This window comes from Gastrolobium bilobum, unplaced genomic scaffold, assembly GCF_033153095.1.
Source record: "Gastrolobium bilobum isolate Gb01-03AN ecotype WA unplaced genomic scaffold, APGP_CSIRO_Gbil_v1 utg8260, whole genome shotgun sequence".
NCBI lineage: Eukaryota > Viridiplantae > Streptophyta > Magnoliopsida > Fabales > Fabaceae > Gastrolobium > Gastrolobium bilobum.
Window position 1 is genome coordinate 810324 of NW_026899532.1, and position 22788 is coordinate 833111.

At 40.0% G+C, this 22788-nt stretch overlaps 1 protein-coding gene across 1 annotated transcript; it reads right to left on the reverse strand.

Moving 5' to 3' along the window:
• Positions 1-12692: 12692 nt before the first annotated feature.
• Positions 12693-13898, reverse strand: LOC133290994 (uncharacterized). Its single transcript, XM_061489155.1, has one exon. It carries the CDS (start codon positions 13896-13898, stop codon positions 12693-12695), a length of 1206 nt encoding a protein of 401 aa, XP_061345139.1.
• Between the last annotated feature and the right edge of the window lie 8890 nt (positions 13899-22788).

Here is a 22788-nt window from a genome sequence, read left to right on the forward strand (position 1 = left end):
ATCATATCAGAGATGTGCGCCGTCATTCCCAAGGGAGGACCCCAAGCGGAAATCAACGCACGTGTTCCCGAGGGAGGACCCCAAAGCGGAACCAGACATATCAGAGGAGTACACCATCAGTCCCGAGGGAGGACCCCAAAGCGGACGTCCGGGTACTATACAATCAATGGCCAGAGATTGTTACAGAAATCATATTACAGAAGTCATATCAGAGCAAAACATATCATGTTATCAAATAACTCTATATGAATGCATCTATACAAAGCATCTAAATCACAGTCATACAGTCCAACCATAGTTCACTAACCATGGTGGAGCACTCAAGCAGGAAAAGACTCCTTAAACATAGAGCTTACCTCTTGAAGCTTTACCAATACGCTTACTTGTGGAACAAGTTACTTTTATCGCTTCAAGAGATTTCCGATCCTTCTCAATCCCTAGGCACACCTAGAGAATAATTTACAATGCATCAATAAAATGATGCAATACCATAATTATTTCATAAGCATACATTTTATTGCTTATTTTCCTTTCTTTGCATTTTTGCCAATCCTATGCCAATACACAAGTCTAGACCTCTTTATAACTGTTGGTGTTCTTTAATTTAATCAACCATTCCCTTAGGAATTTTCAACATAAATCATGCTATTTTTCTTCAAAACTCATCACCTTTATACAATTTATTACAACACATTTTATTTAAAATAAAATGTACAAAATATATCCCTAAATACCCTATAGGTCGAATCCTACAAGGGGAATTTCCAAAGATCCTTCTCTTTTACAATGCATTTTCGTTACTTCATTACAACTTGCAAACACCTAGGAATGCTTCCACTAAATTCCTATTTTGAGTTTAGACACCAAGTCCTTTTTACTTAGGCATTCTTACTAACTCATCCATTTTCACTCATTTCCAACACACTATACCTTCACAATACATAATATAATTTTTTCCACAATAACTCCTACTCACTCCATGATGGCCGAAACCTAGGAGGAATATGCAATAGGACTTTTAAATTTTTATATCACATGTGGATGCTTACTCAACACTATAACTTCCTAAACAACAATAATCCATCATAAATTTCACATTCTAACATCAATTATTTCCCAACAAAATATGCTCATCAATTTCATAACTTAAATCATCAAAATAATATCATGGAAATAGAGGTTTCTTACCTCTAAACACTTGTACAAAGCCTAGAGAGCAATCTCCAAGCCAAGCTCCATCCAAAAACTCACTTTTTCTCCTCCAATGAATAGTAACTCGAAAATGAGAGGAGGAATAACTCTTCACACACTCAACTATAGCTCAAATGGATAGGTGGAATGGATTCATTGAGTGGTTTCCAATCAATTTCATGTGGTGGGTCATTGGATTTGGTGGATGGATGATGAAGAAATCAAAGAAGGAAAATTTGAAACCCTAGCCCCTTCCCCTCCATGTGCAGCTCGGCCATGCAAGAGAGAGAAGAAGAAAATCTGAAATGAATAGTGTTTCATTTAAGTGACAAGGCTATATAGGCACATGTGGCCATTTTCATCGGATGTTTTTTTATCGCGTATTTTAACTTAAATTGACCCGGAACTAACTCAAAGCTACAAACATATTTTTTATTTCCTAAAATCATTTACATTAATTTTTATTTCCTAAGGAACAATATTCATAATTCACAGTATGGTTTTTGCACCGTTTTTGACGAAATGCACTGTGCATCACTAATTGTACTTCCTTTACTTACGAAACTTAAAACTTATAAACTTATCATTTTCTTGGGCCTATATTGACTTGCTTGGCATATATTGGACTTTCTTATTCTTATTTCATCAATTATTTATTTCTGGACTCTACCGGTTGCTTAAACAGCAGTACAAAATACCCGGTAGAAACACTATTCACGAGATTTTCACGGAAAGTGCCAGACTATACAATTTTTCGTTCTGAACTCATATTTGTCATCAGAATTTTCAAATTATGTTCCTAAAATTATTTTGCTCATTTTAAGCTCTACCGGTTAATTCACAAAACTGTAAATTCTCCGGCAGAACGCACTGTTCATCACATAGTCATGATTACAGTCAAAATACTCGAAATCGCTCACTGAATCTAATTATGGCATTTAAATCCTTAAATTAAATCTCTAACTAAGATTTATCAGTTAGGGTCATTATATTCACCCCACCTTTTAAGGATTTTGCCCACAAAATCAAATATCAAATATACATATACCTGACATCAAACTCAGGATATCGCTGGAGAATTTCATTCTCCCGCTCCCAAGTGGCGTCCTCAGGAGTCAATCCTTCCCATTGTACCTTGATCATGGGAATAGTCCTGTTTCTCAACACTTTTTCATCACGTGCTAGAACCTTAAACGGTCCCACAACAAACTTCAAGTCTTTTCTTACTTCGATATTGTCCGGCTGTACAATGTGGGATTCATCCGGCACGTATTTTCGAAGTTGACTGATGTGAAAAACACTATGCAAATTTGACAGATGTGGAGGTAAGGCAAGCTGATAAGCCACAGGTCCGACCCTTTTCATAATCTGGTAGGGCCCAATGAACCTAGGACTCAACTTCCTCACTCCTAGAGCACGCCCAACACCCGTAGTCGGAGACAAACGGATAAATACATGATCCCCTTCTGAAAATTCAAGGGGTCTATGCTTTGCATCATAATAACTCTTTTGGCGACTCTGTGCTTTCTTCAATCGATCCTTAATCATCATAATTTGATCGGTAGTCTCTTGGACCATATCAGGCCCAAATAACTGCCTCTCTCCAATTTCTGACCAACAAGTAGGCGCCCTGCACCTACGGCCATACAAAGCTTCATACGGAGCCATGCCCAAACTGGCATGATAACTATTATTGTAGGAAAATTCCACTAGAGGAAGATATTTATCCCATGCATTTCCCTGCTCTAAGGCACAAGCCCTCAACATGTCCTCCAGGGTCTGAATAGTCCTCTCAGTCTGACCATCAGTCTGGGGATGATAAGCCGTGCTCAGCCTCAACTGTGTACCGAAGGCCTGTTGCACTGCATCCCAGAGTCTAGAAGTAAATTTAGGGTCCCGATCACTAATGATACTTTCAGGAACACCATGAAGTTTCACAATCTCTCTTACATATATCCGAGCCAACTGCTCTGTGGAGAAACTCGTTTTAACTGGTATGAAATGTGCAGACTTTGTCAATCTGTCAACAACTACCCAGATGGAATCAAAACCAGCCTGAGTTCTCGGTAATGCTACTACAAAATCCATAGAAATACTGACCCATTTCCATTCCGGAATATCCAAGGGCTGCAGTAATCCAGAAGGTCTCTGATGCTCAATCTTAACTTTCTGACATGTCAAACACTTACTCACAAATAGAGCAATGTCTTTCTTCATTCCCGACCACCAGAAATTCCGTTTCAAGTCTTGGTACATCTTGGTAGCACCAGGATGGATAGTGTACTTACCCATGTGACCCTCAGTTAATACCTCATCTACCATCTGACCTTTTGGAACAATGATCCGATCCTTGTAAAACTTAAGACCGAACCTATCAGTGGACACAAAGTCCTGCTCTTTCATAGACTGAATCTCTTCATCAAGCAATTGAGCCTCTTTAATCCGCTCAACTAATGAATTCAGGACTACCGTAGTAGTCAATAAATGTGGACTATCTTCTGTATTCACAGGAATGTGGAGATCCCTGAATTTCTCAATCAAGTTATACTCGGAAATCATCAAATTGGCCATACCAAGCGTCTTTCTGCTTAAAGCATCAGCTACTACATTGGCTTTACCAGGGTGATATTGCAATTCAAAATCATAATCCTTCAGAAATTCCACCCATCGGCGTTGCCTCATGTTTAGCTCCTTCTGATCAAACAGATACTTTAGACTTTTGTGGTCACTGTAGACAATAAAATCGGCCCCGTATAGAAAGTGTCGCCAAATTTTCAATGCGAACACTACGGCTGCCAACTCAAGATCATGTGTCGGATAATTCTCCTCATGCGGTTTCAACTGCCGAGAAGCATAAGCGACCACCTGACGGAACTGCATTAACACACAGCCTAACCCAAACTTAGAAGCATCACAATACACCACAAACTTACTTGTAGGATCCGGCAATATTAATACCGGAGCTGTAGTCAACTTCCTTTTTAACTCTTGAAAGCTCACTTCACATTCTTGGGTCCACACAAATGGGTTCCCTTTACGGGTTAACCGTGTCAAAGGTAAAACCATCCGTGAGAATCCCTCAATAAAACGCCTATAATATCCAGCCAAACCAAGAAAACTCCTGATCTCTGTAACATTTTTAGGACGTTCCCATTCTACCACTGCTTCAATCTTGCTCGGGTCCACTGCCACTCCTTCAGATGAGATGACATGGCCCAGAAATTGTATCTCAGAAAGCCAGAATTCACATTTTGATGGTTTAGCATACAACTGATGCTCTCTCAGAATCTGCAAAACAACCTTTAGATGCTCAGAATGCTCTTCTTTACTCTTTGAATATATCAGTATGTCATCTATAAAGACCACCACAAACTGATCCAGATAGGCTTTAAAGATCCGATTCATATAACCCATGAAAACGGCTGGTGCATTTGTAAGCCCAAAAGGAATAACCAGATACTCATAGTGCCCATAACGGGACCTGAAAGCTGTCTTCGGGACGTCATCCGGCTTTACCCGGATTTGATGATACCCGGACCGGAGATCAATCTTAGAAAATACAGTCGCACCCCGCAACTGATCCAACAAATCATCTATCCGCGGCAAAGGATACTTATTCTTAACAGTAACCTTGTTCAACTGCCGGTAGTCTGTACATAATCTCATAGACCCATCCTTCTTCTTAACAAAGATCACCGGTGCTCCCCACGGAGACACACTCGGTCTGATAAAATTCTTACTGGACAAGTCTTCAATCTGCTTCTTCAATTCAGATAATTCTAGAGGTGACATCCGGTATGGGGCAAGGGAGATAGGTCCCACACCAGGCAATAAGTCAATTGCAAATTCAATTTCCCTCTCTGGAGGAAAGTGCGGAATTTCATCCGGAAAGACATCCTCAAACTCAGAGACAATCGGAATAACAGAAATTGGCTCCTTGTTGACGCCAACCAGACCTCCCAATAAAACATACCCGGAATCTCCTTCCTTCAAGGCCTTTACCACCTGAAGTACAGACAAATAAGGAGACTCCCTTTCTTCATCATGAGATGAGACAGAAATGGTTTTACTGCAGCAGTCAATCTTCACACAGTACTTGGACAACCAATCCATCCCCAGAATTAAATTCACAGAAGCAAGGTGCAAGACAATAAAGTCGGCAGAATATTCCCTGCCTTCATACTTGAATTTCACATTTTCACAAACATAGTCTTCATTAAAAACTCTTCCCACAGCCGTAACAATACGCATAGGAGTTTTCATTTTTATCACATGCAGACCAAATGCTTCAGCTACATAATCAGCAATAAAAGAATGCGTGGCACCAGAATCAAACAAAACACTAAGCATTTCATCATGAATAGAAATCATACCTCGCACCAAACTAGCTGACCTCTCAGCCTCTTGCTGAGTCACTGCATATACTCGGGCAACTGGAGGTGGGAGAGGTAGAGATGGTTCCTCAACCACAATAGGAGCCGGAGTGGCCTGAATAGTAGAAACCTGTCCCCCATTAAAGGGGCAGTCCCTAATAAAATGCCCAGGTTGGCCACATTTGTAACACAATCTTTGCTCTTTTCTGCAAACCCCAGCATGAACTTTACCACATGTAGCACATAGAGAAGCAGGCTTAATATTTCCAGGCTTAGAATTTCCCGCCTTTTTGAACTTACCATCAGACTGTCTAACCTGCAACCCTTTTCCTTTAGAATTCCCAGAAGTGTTTTTAGGACCAGAATTAGGAGCAGATTGGTCCTTATGCTTCCTTCTGTAATATTCTTGAATATTTTTACACTTTTTAACAAGTGCAGCAAAAGTATCAAATGAGTCACCTGCAAGTTTTTCAGAGATGTTATCATGTAATCCTCTATGAAATTTAAAAATCAAGTCATCCTCTGTAGGTGGAGCTCTCTGGAAATGAGAGTATTTGGCCAGCTTATTGAACTTATTCAAGTATTCATCAATAGACATCTGACCCTGCTTTAGTTCTTCAAATTCACCCTTCTTCCTTATCCGGGCTTCAGCCGGAAAGTATTTCAGCAAGAATTGCCTTTCAAATAAAGGCCAGGTAATAGCATAACCCTGACATTCCAAGGGCAGACGGGTATTTCTCCACCAATCAGCTGCATCATTCTGCAACATATAAGAAGCATACAACAATTTCTGCTGATCATCACACTCCATGACAGTAAAAATGCGATCCAATTCTTCTAACCACTGAATTGCAACAATAGGATCAATGCCTCCTTTATAATTTGGTGGTGCATGTTTTCGGAAGGCATTTAGCATTCTTTCTCTTTGCTCTCTATTAGTGGCTGGCTGTGCCACACCACCCCTGTGACTAGATTCTTCATTCACATCATTATTTCCTTCACCCTCCACAACAATGGGATTATGAGGAAGAGGAACAGGCTGTTGTGGTTGTGGCTCAGGCTGTGGCTGTTGCAAAGGCTGTGGCTGTGGACCTTGCCCACCCGCCCTCACCTCAACCAAGAGTAATCTCATCATTTCAATATTCGCCATTCTGCTTGCTGCCATCATTTCTTGATTGGCCAACCTATTAGCCTCTAACAGATCTTGATTTGCTTTCATCATCACTTCTAGCTCTCGCTGCCTAGCTGCAGCCATATTTTGTTGCATCTCAGTTAAGGCCATTATCATTGGATCTGGCTGTGAAGTATTTCCCCGCGGGTTAAGTCGGGGTCTTGCCAAATCTGCCAATATTGGATCGGTCGGGTCAATAGGAGGATCAGAAGTCCTTCTTGGGCGAACCATAATTCTGCATATTTCACACAAAGGAATGAGTTAGCTACGCTCACACTCGGTGATCAGACATGCATATCATAGTATTCCAAGAAAAACTCAAGAACATAACAACCCGAACAGTTCATGCAATATTTCACAGGCTCTCCTAGAGAAACTGCTCTGATACCATAAATGTAACATCCCCGTCTCGAGCCGGTTCAATTAACATACATATGATACAAACAGAAACAGCGGAAGACTTAACTTACAAAAATATGAGCTAACTTTTTCTTTTTCTAACTTAATTCTTACTCGGCGTAAACGAAAATCGGGCAGAGTTTCCTCTATAAATCGGACAACTGGGGATTTTCCAATCCCACTCAGAAGCATTTCCTGATAAACAGTTTATACAACATATCAATTCAGAAATACCAGATATCCAAATATAATCAAATACCCATACATGGGCGCATGCATAACATGGCTCCGTGCCACTAAATCTAACAGCATGCCATCAAAACATAAACCTATCTGAATACTACATCATCATATAACGTTCCTGAATACTCAAATGTACATGCATCAAACTGATAGACATGTACAAAACATATACAGGCCATATACAAAATAAAGGATCAATATCATGATCCATCAAATGCGAAAATACTAGAATACATCAAACACTCCAAAAAGGTAGTAGCCTACAGCCACTCAAAATCCGGTCTGTCAACTGCCTCAGCCACGTGTCGTGTCCCTGCCTAGTGAGGACTCACCGGAAATCTGGGCCCCTGAAAATGTGTCCCCAAAGAGGGGTGAGATTACAAATCTCAATAAGCTCCAGGTTTATAGAGAATTCTCCATACCCCTGGCTCACTCCTGCATGAAATTCAGATACAGAGTATACAAATACAACATATAACAGATATCATAACAGAACCGAGCATATATCCATATCATATCAGAGATGTGCGCCGTCATTCCCAAGGGAGGACCCCAAGCGGAAATCAACGCACGTGTTCCCGAGGGAGGACCCCAAAGCGGAACCAGACATATCAGAGGAGTACACCATCAGTCCCGAGGGAGGACCCCAAAGCGGACGTCCGGGTACTATACAATCAATGGCCAGAGATTGTTACAGAAATCATATTACAGAAGTCATATCAGAGCAAAACATATCATGTTATCAAATAACTCTATATGAATGCATCTATACAAAGCATCTAAATCACAGTCATACAGTCCAACCATAGTTCACTAACCATGGTGGAGCACTCAAGCAGGAAAAGACTCCTTAAACATAGAGCTTACCTCTTGAAGCTTTACCAATACGCTTACTTGTGGAACAAGTTACTTTTATCGCTTCAAGAGATTTCCGATCCTTCTCAATCCCTAGGCACACCTAGAGAATAATTTACAATGCATCAATAAAATGATGCAATACCATAATTATTTCATAAGCATACATTTTATTGCTTATTTTCCTTTCTTTGCATTTTTGCCAATCCTATGCCAATACACAAGTCTAGACCTCTTTATAACTGTTGGTGTTCTTTAATTTAATCAACCATTCCCTTAGGAATTTTCAACATAAATCATGCTATTTTTCTTCAAAACTCATCACCTTTATACAATTTATTACAACACATTTTATTTAAAATAAAATGTACAAAATATATCCCTAAATACCCTATAGGTCGAATCCTACAAGGGGAATTTCCAAAGATCCTTCTCTTTTACAATGCATTTTCGTTACTTCATTACAACTTGCAAACACCTAGGAATGCTTCCACTAAATTCCTATTTTGAGTTTAGACACCAAGTCCTTTTTACTTAGGCATTCTTACTAACTCATCCATTTTCACTCATTTCCAACACACTATACCTTCACAATACATAATATAATTTTTTCCACAATAACTCCTACTCACTCCATGATGGCCGAAACCTAGGAGGAATATGCAATAGGACTTTTAAATTTTTATATCACATGTGGATGCTTACTCAACACTATAACTTCCTAAACAACAATAAATCAATCATAAATTTCACATTCTAACATCAATTATTTCCCAACAAAATATGCTCATCAATTTCATAACTTAAATCATCAAAATAATATCATGGAAATAGAGGTTTCTTACCTCTAAACACTTGTACAAAGCCTAGAGAGCAATCTCCAAGCCAAGCTCCATCCAAAAACTCACTTTTTCTCCTCCAATGAATAGTAACTCGAAAATGAGAGGAGGAATAACTCTTCACACACTCAACTATAGCTCAAATGGATAGGTGGAATGGATTCATTGAGTGGTTTCCAATCAATTTCATGTGGTGGGTCATTGGATTTGGTGGATGGATGATGAAGAAATCAAAGAAGGAAAATTTGAAACCCTAGCCCCTTCCCCTCCATGTGCAGCTCGGCCATGCAAGAGAGAGAAGAAGAAAATCTGAAATGAATAGTGTTTCATTTAAGTGACAAGGCTATATAGGCACATGTGGCCATTTTCATCGGATGTTTTTTTATCGCGTATTTTAACTTAAATTGACCCGGAACTAACTCAAAGCTACAAACATATTTTTTATTTCCTAAAATCATTTACATTAATTTTTATTTCCTAAGGAACAATATTCATAATTCACAGTATGGTTTTTGCACCGTTTTTGACGAAATGCACTGTGCATCACTAATTGTACTTCCTTTACTTACGAAACTTAAAACTTATAAACTTATCATTTTCTTGGGCCTATATTGACTTGCTTGGCATATATTGGAATTTCTTATTCTTATTTCATCAATTATTTATTTCTGGACTCTACCGGTTGCTTAAACAGCAGTACAAAATACCCGGTAGAAACACTATTCACGAGATTTTCACGGAAAGTGCCAGACTATACAATTTTTCGTTCTGAACTCATATTTGTCATCAGAATTTTCAAATTATGTTCCTAAAATTATTTTGCTCATTTTAAGCTCTACCGGTTAATTCACAAAACTGTAAATTCTCCGGCAGAACGCACTGTTCATCACATAGTCATGATTACAGTCAAAATACTCGAAATCGCTCACTGAATCTAATTATGGCATTTAAATCCTTAAATTAAATCTCTAACTAAGATTTATCAGTTAGGGTCATTATAGACTGCTGCACCACTCTTGGTGAGCCCAGTGATAGCTGATAGCGAATCACTGTCCAAAATTATTCTTCTAAAACCAGCATGCCACGCCTCCTTTAAACCATGCAGAATACCCCATAATTCAGCTCTAAAAGCTGAACAGAACCCTAGCTTGACAGCAAACCCTCTCAGCCATCCACCTTGAGGATTCCTGATCACACCCCCGCAAGCTGCAGGCCCAGGATTTCCACGAGCTGCTCCATCAGTGTTGATTTTCACAAAATTTTCACCAGGGAACTTCCAAGCTATAGTCAAGCTAGTATATTTCTTTAGAGGTTGTTTCATTCTTTTTGCAATTGCTTGTTTAACGTCCATAACAAGTCTATTGATAATGATTATCCTTGCTTCCAAAGAAGGAGCCACTTCATCATGATGAGTTTTGCTCCTCCAAATCCAAATCTTCCAACATGCTAGGGGAAATAATAGTAACCAATCATCCGACATACCATGATTATGATCTACTCCAAAATTGGAAATAAACCACAGTCTTGGATCCTGTGTAAAGAAGTTTTCAATCCCTCTCGGAGGAAGAAGTGTCTCCCATACTCTCCTACTGTTAGTACAATCTCTTAAGGCATGCAGCAATGATTCAGCCTCTCTATTACAGCACGGGCAGAGATTGTCTGCTCCACTCCAATTTGCAATTCTCTCTTTTGTTAACAGCCGTTGATGTATCATCTTCCAAGCAAAAACTTTTATCTTCTGTGGTCCATTCCATGTCCAGAGCTTTTTCCAGATTCTCTGCATAATTTCTTCTGTTACAATTTGATCCGATAAACAACTGTATATGGCTCTAACTGAGATGAAGTCAGATTCAGGGAGATGCCATGTCCTTTCATCAGGGCCATCCTCCGGAGTGGGAGGAAGCTGACTACGGATGATGTCAACTTTATTCCTTGGAAGCCACGCATTCAGTAAATCGAATTTCCACTCTCCCACGTCGTTTGCCATATCTGCAACCTTAATTTCAAAATTCACTTCTTGATTGTCTCCTACAAAACATTCCTCCAAAGTTCTTGAGTCTAGCATCCACCTATCTTTCCAGAAGCGAACATCTTTTCCATCTCCCATATCCCAAACCTTCTCCATTCTATGCCATAACCTACTCAAGTTAATCCAAAGCCTGGAGTCCCCCTTGCGAGTCTGAAATACCGTATCAGTTCTGTTCCCTGTCATATACTTTGCATGCATGACTTGCACCCAAAGTTGATGAGGTCCAGAATAAATTTTCCAGCTTTTTTAGCCAAGAAAGCATCATTCATGTAATCTAGACGCTTCAACCCCAATCCACCAGCTTCCTTTGGAGATGTGATGGTCTTCCAACTAATGGCATGGTGCTTGCGATGTTCTTCTGTGTCTCCCCATATAAATTCACGCTGCATCTTTTCCAAAGCTGAGCAGACAGAATTGGGCAGTTTACAGCTTTGCATTTGGAAAGCAGGAATCGAAGCTAAGACTGATTGGGTTAAGGTTATGCGTCCAGCTTGAGATAGGCAAAGTTTTTGCCAATTACTCAGCCTGTCCTTAACCTTTTCGATTATGCCATCATATAATCTCTTAGAAACCCTCCCATGTTGCATCATTGCACCAAGGTACCGCCCCATGTTTTTAACTCTTTTAAAACCACTGATTTGTGTTATTCTGTCAATAGCTTCATTTGATGTATTTTTGGAGAAAAACACACAAGTTTTCTCAGCACTAAGCTTCTCACCCGCCACTTCCTCAAAAAGATTCAGGCACTTAAGGAGAGTGTGAATTTGATCCTCTTTTGCTTCCATGAAGACCATCAAATCATCTGCAAAAACTAAGTGTGATATCTTGAGATCTCCCTTTCCAGCACAGATTGGCTTCCATAGCCCTCCATTAACTGCTGTTGTGATGATATGAGATAGTTTTTCCATAACCATGACAAAAAGATAAGGGGATAGAGGGTCCCCTTGTCTCAAGCCTCTAGAAGGAACAAAATCTCCTGTTTTCCCACCATTCCAAAGGACATTGATTCTAGAAGTTGTCACACAACTCATAATAATTTTGCTTAGACTCTCTGGTATTCCAATTTCCTCCAAAGTTCGATTCAGAAACTGCCAACAAACTCTATCATATGCTTTAACTAAGTCAATTTTGATTGCCATAAATGCCTTCCTTCCTCTCATCTTGTTCATGGAATGAATTAGTTCCTGCACAATTGTTATGTTGTCTTGAATCTGACGATTGGGGACAAAACTAACCTGATAAGGTGAAACAATCTTCTCCATGATATGCTTGAGTCTTGCTACAATAGTCTTAGTCAGAATCTTGTAAAGGACTTGACATAGTGTAATTGGTCTAAGTTGAGTAACTCTGTTTGGCTTTTTAGTCTTAGGGATCAGAACTAATAATGTTGAGTTAATCTCCCCAATCTCCTCTGGATGCATCCACATTCTTTTTACAACTGCACAGACTTGGTTCTTTGTTTTGAGCCATTGCCTTTGAAAGAAAATAGCAGGGTAGCCATCTGTACCTGGAGCTTTATAGGCTCCCATTGAGGATATACTCTTCCATATGTCATAGTCACTCGGCTGGACCTCTAATGCCCTCAAGTCTTCCTACTCCAGTGTAGGCCACAAAGTGTCAGAAATGATCCATCTACGGATTGGGACCTCTTCTGTAAACAGATCTTTGTAGAAGTTACAGACATGATTTTTTAGCTCACAAGGATCTTCTATCCACTCATTCAAATTATTCCTCAATCTGGTAACTATGTTGCTGCATCTCCTCATGACAGTTTTGAGGTGATAGAATCGAGTGTTCTTGTCTCCATCTGCAATCCAGTCATGTCTTGATTTTTGAAACCACATCAGCTCCTCCTGCTCCAAAGTGATATTTAAATCGTTCTGCAAAAGATCCTCCAATTGTTGTAAGCCTGGATCTTCCCCATTTTCTCTATGGCGTTGAACTTCTACAATTCTGTTAACTAAATTTCTCTTTCTGTTATTAATATTTCCATAAACATCTCTATTCCACCTTTTCAGCTGAGGAATAAAGTTTGACAGCATTCCATTAATTTCCATATCAGAATGCCACTTGTCTTCCATTAGTCTTTCGAAGTCAGGATGTTCCATCCAAGCAGCCATAAATCTAAATGGCCTCTCACTCCAGCCTTGCATATTACTTTTCATAGTTAGCAGGAGAGGACTATGGTCAGATAAGATTCTAGGCATCACTCTGACTGTAGCCTCATCAAAATTCAATCTCCAACTCATGTTAGCACACACCCTATCAAGTTTCTTGAAAACTCTATCAAGGTGGTTCCACTTAGGCCCCTGCCAAGTAAATTTTGCTCCCATGCCTGTCACCTCTTCCACTTGACAGCTATCTAAAAAATATTGGAATCTCAAGCATTTTGCAATGTCAGTAGGAGAATCTCCTCTTTTCTCATCACTGCATCTGATGTCATTGAAATCACCAGCCATTATCCAGGGCTCATTAGATGTTTGGCTTATAAGTTTCACTTCTTCCCACATTTCGTGTCTAGTGACTTCATGAGGACTGGCATAAATGGCCGTGCATAAAAACCTGTTAATATTCTCAATTTCTACTCTCATGTGAATATATTGAGTAGCTTGACTAATGACCTCCACCTTAGCTCTCCTAGAATCCCACATGATCCAAATTCCTCCGGAAAAGCCAGTAGCTTCTTCCACTATTGACTTATCAAAATTAATCTTCCTCATAAGCTTGCAGCAGGTACTACCATTTGTTCTAGCTTCCATTAAAGCATCCAAACAAATATTATTTTTTTCCACCGTCATTTTAAGGGTGCGGCCTAGATTAGCCTTAGTTGCCCCTCTACAATTCCAAAAGATCAAAGACATTAAAAAGATTGAGAGTATAGTACAGGCTGAGCTTGCACCTATAACAGATTCTTCATCTTTAATTCTTCATTACCTTCTGTAATCTCCATTGCCTTACCACTTTGACCAGGATCTGGTGGTCTAGGCTCCTCTTCTATATTTCTTTGACTCTCTATATTCCTGTTTGCCAGTAGATCCTCCTCCATGTTAGTAGAATTAGTGTTTTGCTGGGCATTCTGGCTTCTTTGAGTGCTGTCTATTTCCATAGTGTCCTCCTTTGTCAAATTGGCCACCTCCTTTCTTCTATCCTTATCCATTATTCTTTTTCTTTCTACATCAGTTTTCTTTTGACTGTGATCCTGGATGAAAGCATCATCAATAGCATCTTTCCCGTCTCTCACTAGCCTGAACTCAGATTCTGTTTCTATCAGTTGAACTTTCTCCTTCGCAGCCTTTCTTTTTGGTTTTTCAGTGTGGCTAGATGACCCTTGCCCAACTTTATTTAGAATGTCACTCTTCTTATTTTGCTCCAAAGTTTTCTCCTTATTTCCATTCTCCATAGATCCCAGCTTTGCCCCCTTAATATTTGTTGTTCTCTTCTGTTGCACTTCTTTAGCCTTGATTCCATCAACAACTCCTGTCTTACCTTGCTGAGGTCTAGCTTGCCGAATCCTAGTTACCACCATCCAGGGCCCAAAGTTATCAGCGGTGTCTCCTTTGCCTCTTCCTCCGTCTTCAATTTGACCACTATCCATAGTTGCTTCGCCTTCTCCATCCCTTTGTGGTTGAGTTACACTCTTGACAGCAGATGGACAAGCTTCTAAGTTGTGCCCATATTTCCCACAACCAAAACATATAAGGTGCAAACCCTCATATTCAACCTATTTGTATCTCCCATCAATATAATAATCACTCTTCAAAGGTTGATTAAGGTCTAACTCCACACTAAGTCTTGCAAATTTTCCTCTAGCCAACGTCGTGGTTGCAACATCCAATTTAACAAATTTCCCAAGCCAGTCTCCCACGTTCTTTATCAAAGAAGTCTCCCACGTTCTTTATCAAAGAAGTATTCACATACTCAATGGGAAAACTTGGCAATCTCACCCAGGCCGTTACATGATGGATGGATGCATGTATTGCCTGAAAGTCTGGTTCCCACATTCTGATTGACAGGTAATGATCAAATATAATCCAAGGTCCAGCCAGTAATGCAAAGTCCATATCATCCTTCTTTTCAAATCGAACCAAGAAATAGTCATTCTCTATGTCTGTAACAGCGATCCTACCTTCTCTTGCCCACATGTTTTCCAGCCTTTTCTTCATGAAACTCACTGATACTTTCTTCCCTAGAAGCTTTACTATAAGTGTAACATCCCCGTCTCGAGCCGGTTCAATTAACATACATATGATACAAACAGAAACAGCGGAAGACTTAACTTACAAAAATATGAGCTAACTTTTTCTTTTTCTAACTTAATTCTTACTCGGCGTAAACGAAAATCGGGCAGAGTTTCCTCTATAAATCGGACAACTGGGGATTTTCCAATCCCACTCAGAAGCATTTCCTGATAAACAGTTTATACAACATATCAATTCAGAAATACCAGATATCCAAATATAATCAAATACCCATACATGGGCGCATGCATAACATGGCTCCGTGCCACTAAATCTAACAGCATGCCATCAAAACATAAACCTATCTGAATACTACATCATCATATAACGTTCCTGAATACTCAAATGTACATGCATCAAACTGATAGACATGTACAAAACATATACAGGCCATATACAAAATAAAGGATCAATATCATGATCCATCAAATGCGAAAATACTGAAATACATCAAACACTCCAAAAAGGTAGTAGCCTACAGCCACTCAAAATCCGGTCTGTCAACTGCCTCAGCCACGTGTCGTGTCCCTGCCTAGTGAGGACTCACCGGAAATCTGGGCCCCTGAAAATGTGTCCCCAAAGAGGGGTGAGATTACAAATCTCAATAAGCTCCAGGTTTATAGAGAATTCTCCATACCCCTGGCTCACTCCTGCATGAAATTCAGATACAGAGTATACAAATACCACATATAACAGATATCATAACAGAACAGAGCATATATCCATATCATATCAGAGATGTGCGCCGTCATTCCCAAGGGAGGACCCCAAGCGGAAATCAACGCACGTGTTCCCGAGGGAGGACCCCAAAGCGGAACCAGACATATCAGAGGAGTACACCATCAGTCCCGAGGGAGGACCCCAAAGCGGACGTCCGGGTACTATACAATCAATGGCCAGAGATTGTTACAGAAATCAAATTACAGAAGTCATATCAGAGCAAAACATATCATGTTATCAAATAACTCTATATGAATGCATCTATACAAAGCATCTAAATCACAGTCATACAGTCCAACCATAGTTCACTAACCATGGTGGAGCACTCAAGCAGGAAAAGACTCCTTAAACATAGAGCTTACCTCTTGAAGCTTTACCAATACGCTTACTTGTGGAACAAGTTACTTTTATCACTTCAAGAGATTTCCGATCCTTCTCAATCCCTAGGCACACCTAGAGAAAATTTGCAATGCATCAATAAAATGATGCAATACCATAATTATTTCATAAGCATACATTTTATCGCTTATTTTCCTTTCTTTGCATTTTTGTCAATCCTATGCCAATACACAAGTCTAGACCCCTTTATAACCGTTGGTGTTCTTTAATTTAATCAACCATTCCCTTAGGAATTTTCAACATAAATCATGCTACTTTTTCTTTAAAAGTCGCGGGCGTACCCTTAGGGACTCAAGGTATTTTTCAACCATTTGTCAAAGCATTTCACTTCTTAGCTCATCCATTGGTATATTAAAATGCAACCCATTTTATTAGAATAAAATGTAACCAATATATATATACCCCTAAACATCCTATAGTTCGTAACATAGAGCAAGTATTTGTAGGATTTTTTCTAACTTTGGCATTTCCACCAATTAATCCATTTACACTACATTCCAACATATTTTACCTTTTCAAACATACAATAAAAATTTGCATGATGAACCCTATATAAGCCATGAAGGCCGAAACCTAGGGGAAAAGTGCACTAGGGCTTTTCAATTTTTTTATCACAAATTAATGCTTACTAAACACTATCATTCCTATACAACAACAATCCATCATAATTTTCACCTTCTAACATCAAATATTTCCCACTCAAAACATGCTCCAAATTTTCAAAACATAGATCACAAAATAATACCATAGAAATAGAGGTTTCTTACCTCTAATCACTTGTACAAAGCCTAGAGAATAACCTCCAAGCAAAGCTCCATCAAAAACCCACTTTTTCTCCTCCTATGAATAGTAATCCGAAAATAAGAGGAGGAATAACTCTTCACACACTCAACTATAGCTCAAATGGATAGGTGCAATGGATTCCTTGAGTGGTTCCTAATCAATTTCAAGTGGTGGGTCATAAGATTTGGTTGAGAATTCAAGAAGAAATCAACAAAACAAGCAAAACCCTAACCCCCCCTTTTCCATGGCTGAAGCTCGGCCCTTCAAGAGAGAGAAGAAGAAATTTTTGCAATGAATAGTGATTCATTTAAGTGGCCAAGCTATTTAGGCACATGTGGCCCTTTTGTCGGATGTTTTTCTATCGCGTATTTCACTTAAATTTACCGAAAACTTAACTTAAAGCTACGGATATATTTTTATTTTTCTAAAGTTATTTAAATTAATTTTTATTTCCTAAGGAACAATATTCATAATTCACAGTATGGTTTTTGCACCGTTTTTAACGAAATGCACTGTGAATCACTAATTGTACTTTATTTACTTTTAAAACTTAACACTTATAAACTTATCATTTTCTTGGGCCTATATTGACTTGCTTGGCATATATTGGACTTTCTTATTCTTATTTCATCAATTATTTATTTCTGGACTCTACCGGTTGCTTAAACAGCAGTACAAAATACCCGGTAGAAACACTATTCACGAGATTTTCACGGAAAGTGCCAGACTTCCAATTTTTCGTTCTGAACTCATATTTGTCATCAGAATTTTCAAATTATGTTCCTAAAATTATTTTGCTCATTTTAAGCTCTACCGGTTAATTCACAAAACTGTAAATTCTCCGGCAGAACGCACTGTTCATAACATAGTCATGATTACAGTCAAAATACTCGAAATCGCTCACTGAATCTAATTATGGCATTTAAATCCTTAAATTAAATCTCTAACTAAGATTTATCAGTTAGGGTCATTATATTCACCCCACCTTTTAAGGATTTTGCCCACAAAATCAAATATCAAATATACATATACCTGACATCAAACTCAGGATATCGCTGGAGAATTTCATTCTCCCGCTCCCAAGTGGCGTCCTCAGGAGTCAATCCTTCCCATTGTACTTTGATCATGGGAATAGTCCTGTTTCTCAACACTTTTTCATCACGTGCTAGAACCTTAAACGGTCCCACAACAAACTTCAAGTCTTTTCTTACTTCGATATTGTCCGGCTGTACAATGTGGGATTCATCCGGCACGTATTTTCGAAGTTGACTGATGTGAAAAACACTATGCAAATTTGACAGATGTGGAGGTAAGGCAAGCTGATAAGCCACAGGTCCGACCCTTTTCATAATCTGGTAGGGCCCAATGAACCTAGGACTCAACTTCCTCACTCCTAGAGCACGCCCAACACCCGTAGTCGGAGACAAACGGATAAATACATGATCCCCTTCTGAAAATTCAAGGGGTCTATGCTTTGCATCATAATAACTCTTTTGGCGACTCTGTGCTTTCTTCAATCGATCCTTAATCATCATAATTTGATCGGTAGTCTCTTGGACCATATCAGGCCCAAATAACTGCCTCTCTCCAATTTCTGACCAACAAGTAGGCGCCCTGCACCTACGGCCATACAAAGCTTCATACGGAGCCATGCCCAAACTGGCATGATAACTATTATTGTAGGAAAATTCCACTAGAGGAAGATATTTATCCCATGCATTTCCCTGCTCTAAGGCACAAGCCCTCAACATGTCCTCCAGGGTCTGAATAGTCCTCTCAGTCTGACCATCAGTCTGGGGATGATAAGCCGTGCTCAGCCTCAACTGTGTACCGAAGGCCTGTTGCACTGCATCCCAGAGTCTAGAAGTAAATTTAGGGTCCCGATCACTAATGATACTTTCAGGAACACCATGAAGTTTCACAATCTCTCTTACATATATCCGAGCCAACTGCTCTGTGGAGAAACTCGTTTTAACTGGTATGAAATGTGCAGACTTTGTCAATCTGTCAATAACTACCCAGATGGAATCAAAACCAGCCTGAGTTCTCGGTAATGCTACTACAAAATCCATAGAAATACTGACCCATTTCCATTCCGGAATATCCAAGGGCTGCAGTAATCCAGAAGGTCTCTGATGCTCAATCTTAACTTTCTGACATGTCAAACACTTACTCACAAATAGAGCAATGTCTTTCTTCATTCCCGACCACCAGAAATTCCGTTTCAAGTCTTGGTACATCTTGGTAGCACCAGGATGGATAGTGTACTTACCCATGTGACCCTCAGTTAATACCTCATCTACCATCTGACCTTTTGGAACAATGATCCGATCCTTGTAAAACTTAAGACCGAACCTATCAGTGGACACAAAGTCCTGCTCTTTCATAGACTGAATCTCTTCATCAAGCAATTGAGCCTCTTTAATCCGCTCAACTAATGAATTCAGGACTACCGTAGTAGTCAATAAATGTGGACTATCTTCTGTATTCACAGGAATGTGGAGATCCCTGAATTTCTCAATCAAGTTATACTCGGAAATCATCAAATTGGCCATACCAAGCGTCTTTCTGCTTAAAGCATCAGCTACTACATTGGCTTTACCAGGGTGATATTGCAATTCAAAATCATAATCCTTCAGAAATTCCACCCATCGGCGTTGCCTCATGTTTAGCTCCTTCTGATCAAACAGATACTTTAGACTTTTGTGGTCACTGTAGACAATAAAATCGGCCCCGTATAGAAAGTGTCGCCAAATTTTCAATGCGAACACTACGGCTGCCAACTCAAGATCATGTGTCGGATAATTCTCCTCATGTGGTTTCAACTGCCGAGAAGCATAAGCGACCACCTGACGGAACTGCATTAACACACAGCCTAACCCAAACTTAGAAGCATCACAATACACCACAAACTTACTTGTAGGATCCGGCAATATTAATACCGGAGCTGTAGTCAACTTCCTTTTTAACTCTTGAAAGCTCACTTCACATTCTTGGGTCCACACAAATGGGTTCCCTTTACGGGTTAACCGTGTCAACGGTAAAACCATCCGTGAGAATCCCTCAATAAAACGCCTATAATATCCAGCCAAACCAAGAAAACTCCTGATCTCTGTAACATTTTTAGGACGTTCCCATTCTACCACTGCTTCAATCTTGCTCGGGTCCACTGCCACTCCTTCAGATGAGATGACATGGCCCAGAAATTGTATCTCAGAAAGCCAGAATTCACATTTTGATGGTTTAGCATACAACTGATGCTCTCTCAGAATCTGCAAAACAACCTTTAGATGCTCGGAATGCTCTTCTTTACTCTTTGAATATATCAGTATGTCATCTATAAAGACCACCACAAACTGATCCAGATAGGCTTTAAAGATCCGATTCATATAACCCATGAAAACGGCTGGTGCATTTGTAAGCCCAAAAGGAATAACCAGATACTCATAGTGCCCATAACGGGACCTGAAAGCTGTCTTCGGAACGTCATCCGGCTTTACCCGGATTTGATGATACCCGGACCGGAGATCAATCTTAGAAAATACAGTCGCACCCCGCAACTGATCCAACAAATCATCTATCCGCGGCAAAGGATACTTATTCTTAACAGTAACCTTGTTCAACTGCCGGTAGTCTGTACATAATCTCATAGACCCATCCTTCTTCTTAACAAAGATCACCGGTGCTCCCCACGGAGACACACTCGGTCTGATAAAATTCTTACTGGACAAGTCTTCAATCTGCTTCTTCAATTCAGATAATTCTAGAGGTGACATCCGGTATGGGGCAAGGGAGATAGGTCCCACACCAGGCAATAAGTCAATTGCAAATTCAATTTCCCTCTCTGGAGGAAAGTGCGGAATTTCATCCGGAAAGACATCCTCAAACTCAGAGACAATCGGAATAACAGAAATTGGCTCCTTGTTGACGCCAACCAGACCTCCCAATAAAACATACCCGGAATCTCCTTCCTTCAAGGCCTTTACCACCTGAAGTACAGACAAATAAGGAGACTCCATTTCTTCATCATGAGATGAGACATAAATGGTTTTACTGCAGCAGTCAATCTTCACACAGTACTTGGACAACCAATCCATCCCCAGAATTAAATTCACAGAAGCAAGGTGCAAGACAATAAAGTCGGCAGAATATTCCCTGCCTTCATACTTGAATTTCACATTTTCACAAACATAGTCTTCATTAAAAACTCTTCCCACAGCCGTAACAATACGCATAGGAGTTTTCATTTTTATCACATGCAGACCAAATGCTTCAGCTACATAATCAGCAATAAAAGAATGCGTGGCACCAGAATCAAACAAAACACTAAGCATTTCATCATGAATAGAAATCATACCTCGCACCAAACTAGCTGACCTCTCAGCCTCTTGCTGAGTCACTGCATATACTCGGGCAACTGGAGGTGGGAGAGGTAGAGATGGTTCCTCAACCACAATAGGAGCCGGAGTGGCCTGAATAAATTTAAAAATCAAGTCATCCTCTGTAGGTGGAGCTCTCTGGAAATGAGAGTATTTGGCCAGCTTATTGAACTTATTCAAGTATTCATCAACAGACATCTGACCCTGCTTTAGTTCTTCAAATTCACCCTTCTTCCTTATCCGGGCTTCAGCCGGAAAGTATTTCAGCAAGAATTGCCTTTCAAATAAAGGCCAGGTAATAGCATAACCCTGACATTCCAGGGGCAGACGGGTATTTCTCCACCAATCAGCTGCATCATTCTGCAACATATAAGAAGCATACAACAATTTCTGCTGATCATCACACTCCATGACAGTAAAAATGCGATCCAATTCTTCTAACCACTGAATTGCAGCAATAGGATCAATGCCTCCTTTATAATTTGGTGGTGCATGTTTTCGGAAGGCATTTAGCATTCTTTCTCTTTGCTCTCTATTAGTGGTTGGCTGTGCCACACCACCCCTGTGACTAGATTCTTCATTCACATCATTATTTCCTTCACCCTCCACAACAATTGGATTATGAGGAGGAGGAACAGGCTGTTGTGGTTGTGGCTCAGGCTGTGGCTGTTGCAAAGGCTGTGGCTGTGGACCTTGCCCACCCGCCCTCACCTCAACCAAGAGTAATCTCATCATTTCAATATTCGCCATTCGGCCAACCTATTAGCCTTGCTGCTTTCATCATCACTTCAGCCGCTGCCTAGCTGCAGCCATATTTTGTTGGATTGCCAAGGCCATTATCATTGGATCTGGCAGTATTTCCCCGCGGGTTATTGCGCCAAATCTGCAATATTGGATCGGTCTAACAGAGGTCTTCTTGGGCGAACCTTGCATATTTTGAGTTAGCTTCACACTCATAGACATGCACTCCGAAGAAAAACTCAAGAACATAACAACCCGAACAGTTCATGCAATATTTCACAGGCTCTCCTAGAGAAACTGCTCTGATACCATAAATGTAACATCCCCGTCTCGAGCCGGTTCAATTCAACATACATATGATACAAACAGAAACAGCGAAGACTTAACTTACAGCAATACGTAGTCTAGCCGAAGGTAAACATAACATT

Excerpts from the sequence above, each read along its gene's own strand:
- LOC133290994 (XM_061489155.1), bottom strand. The coding sequence starts at position 13,898 with ATGACGGTGGAAAAAAATAATATTTGTTTGGATGCTTTAATGGAAGCT.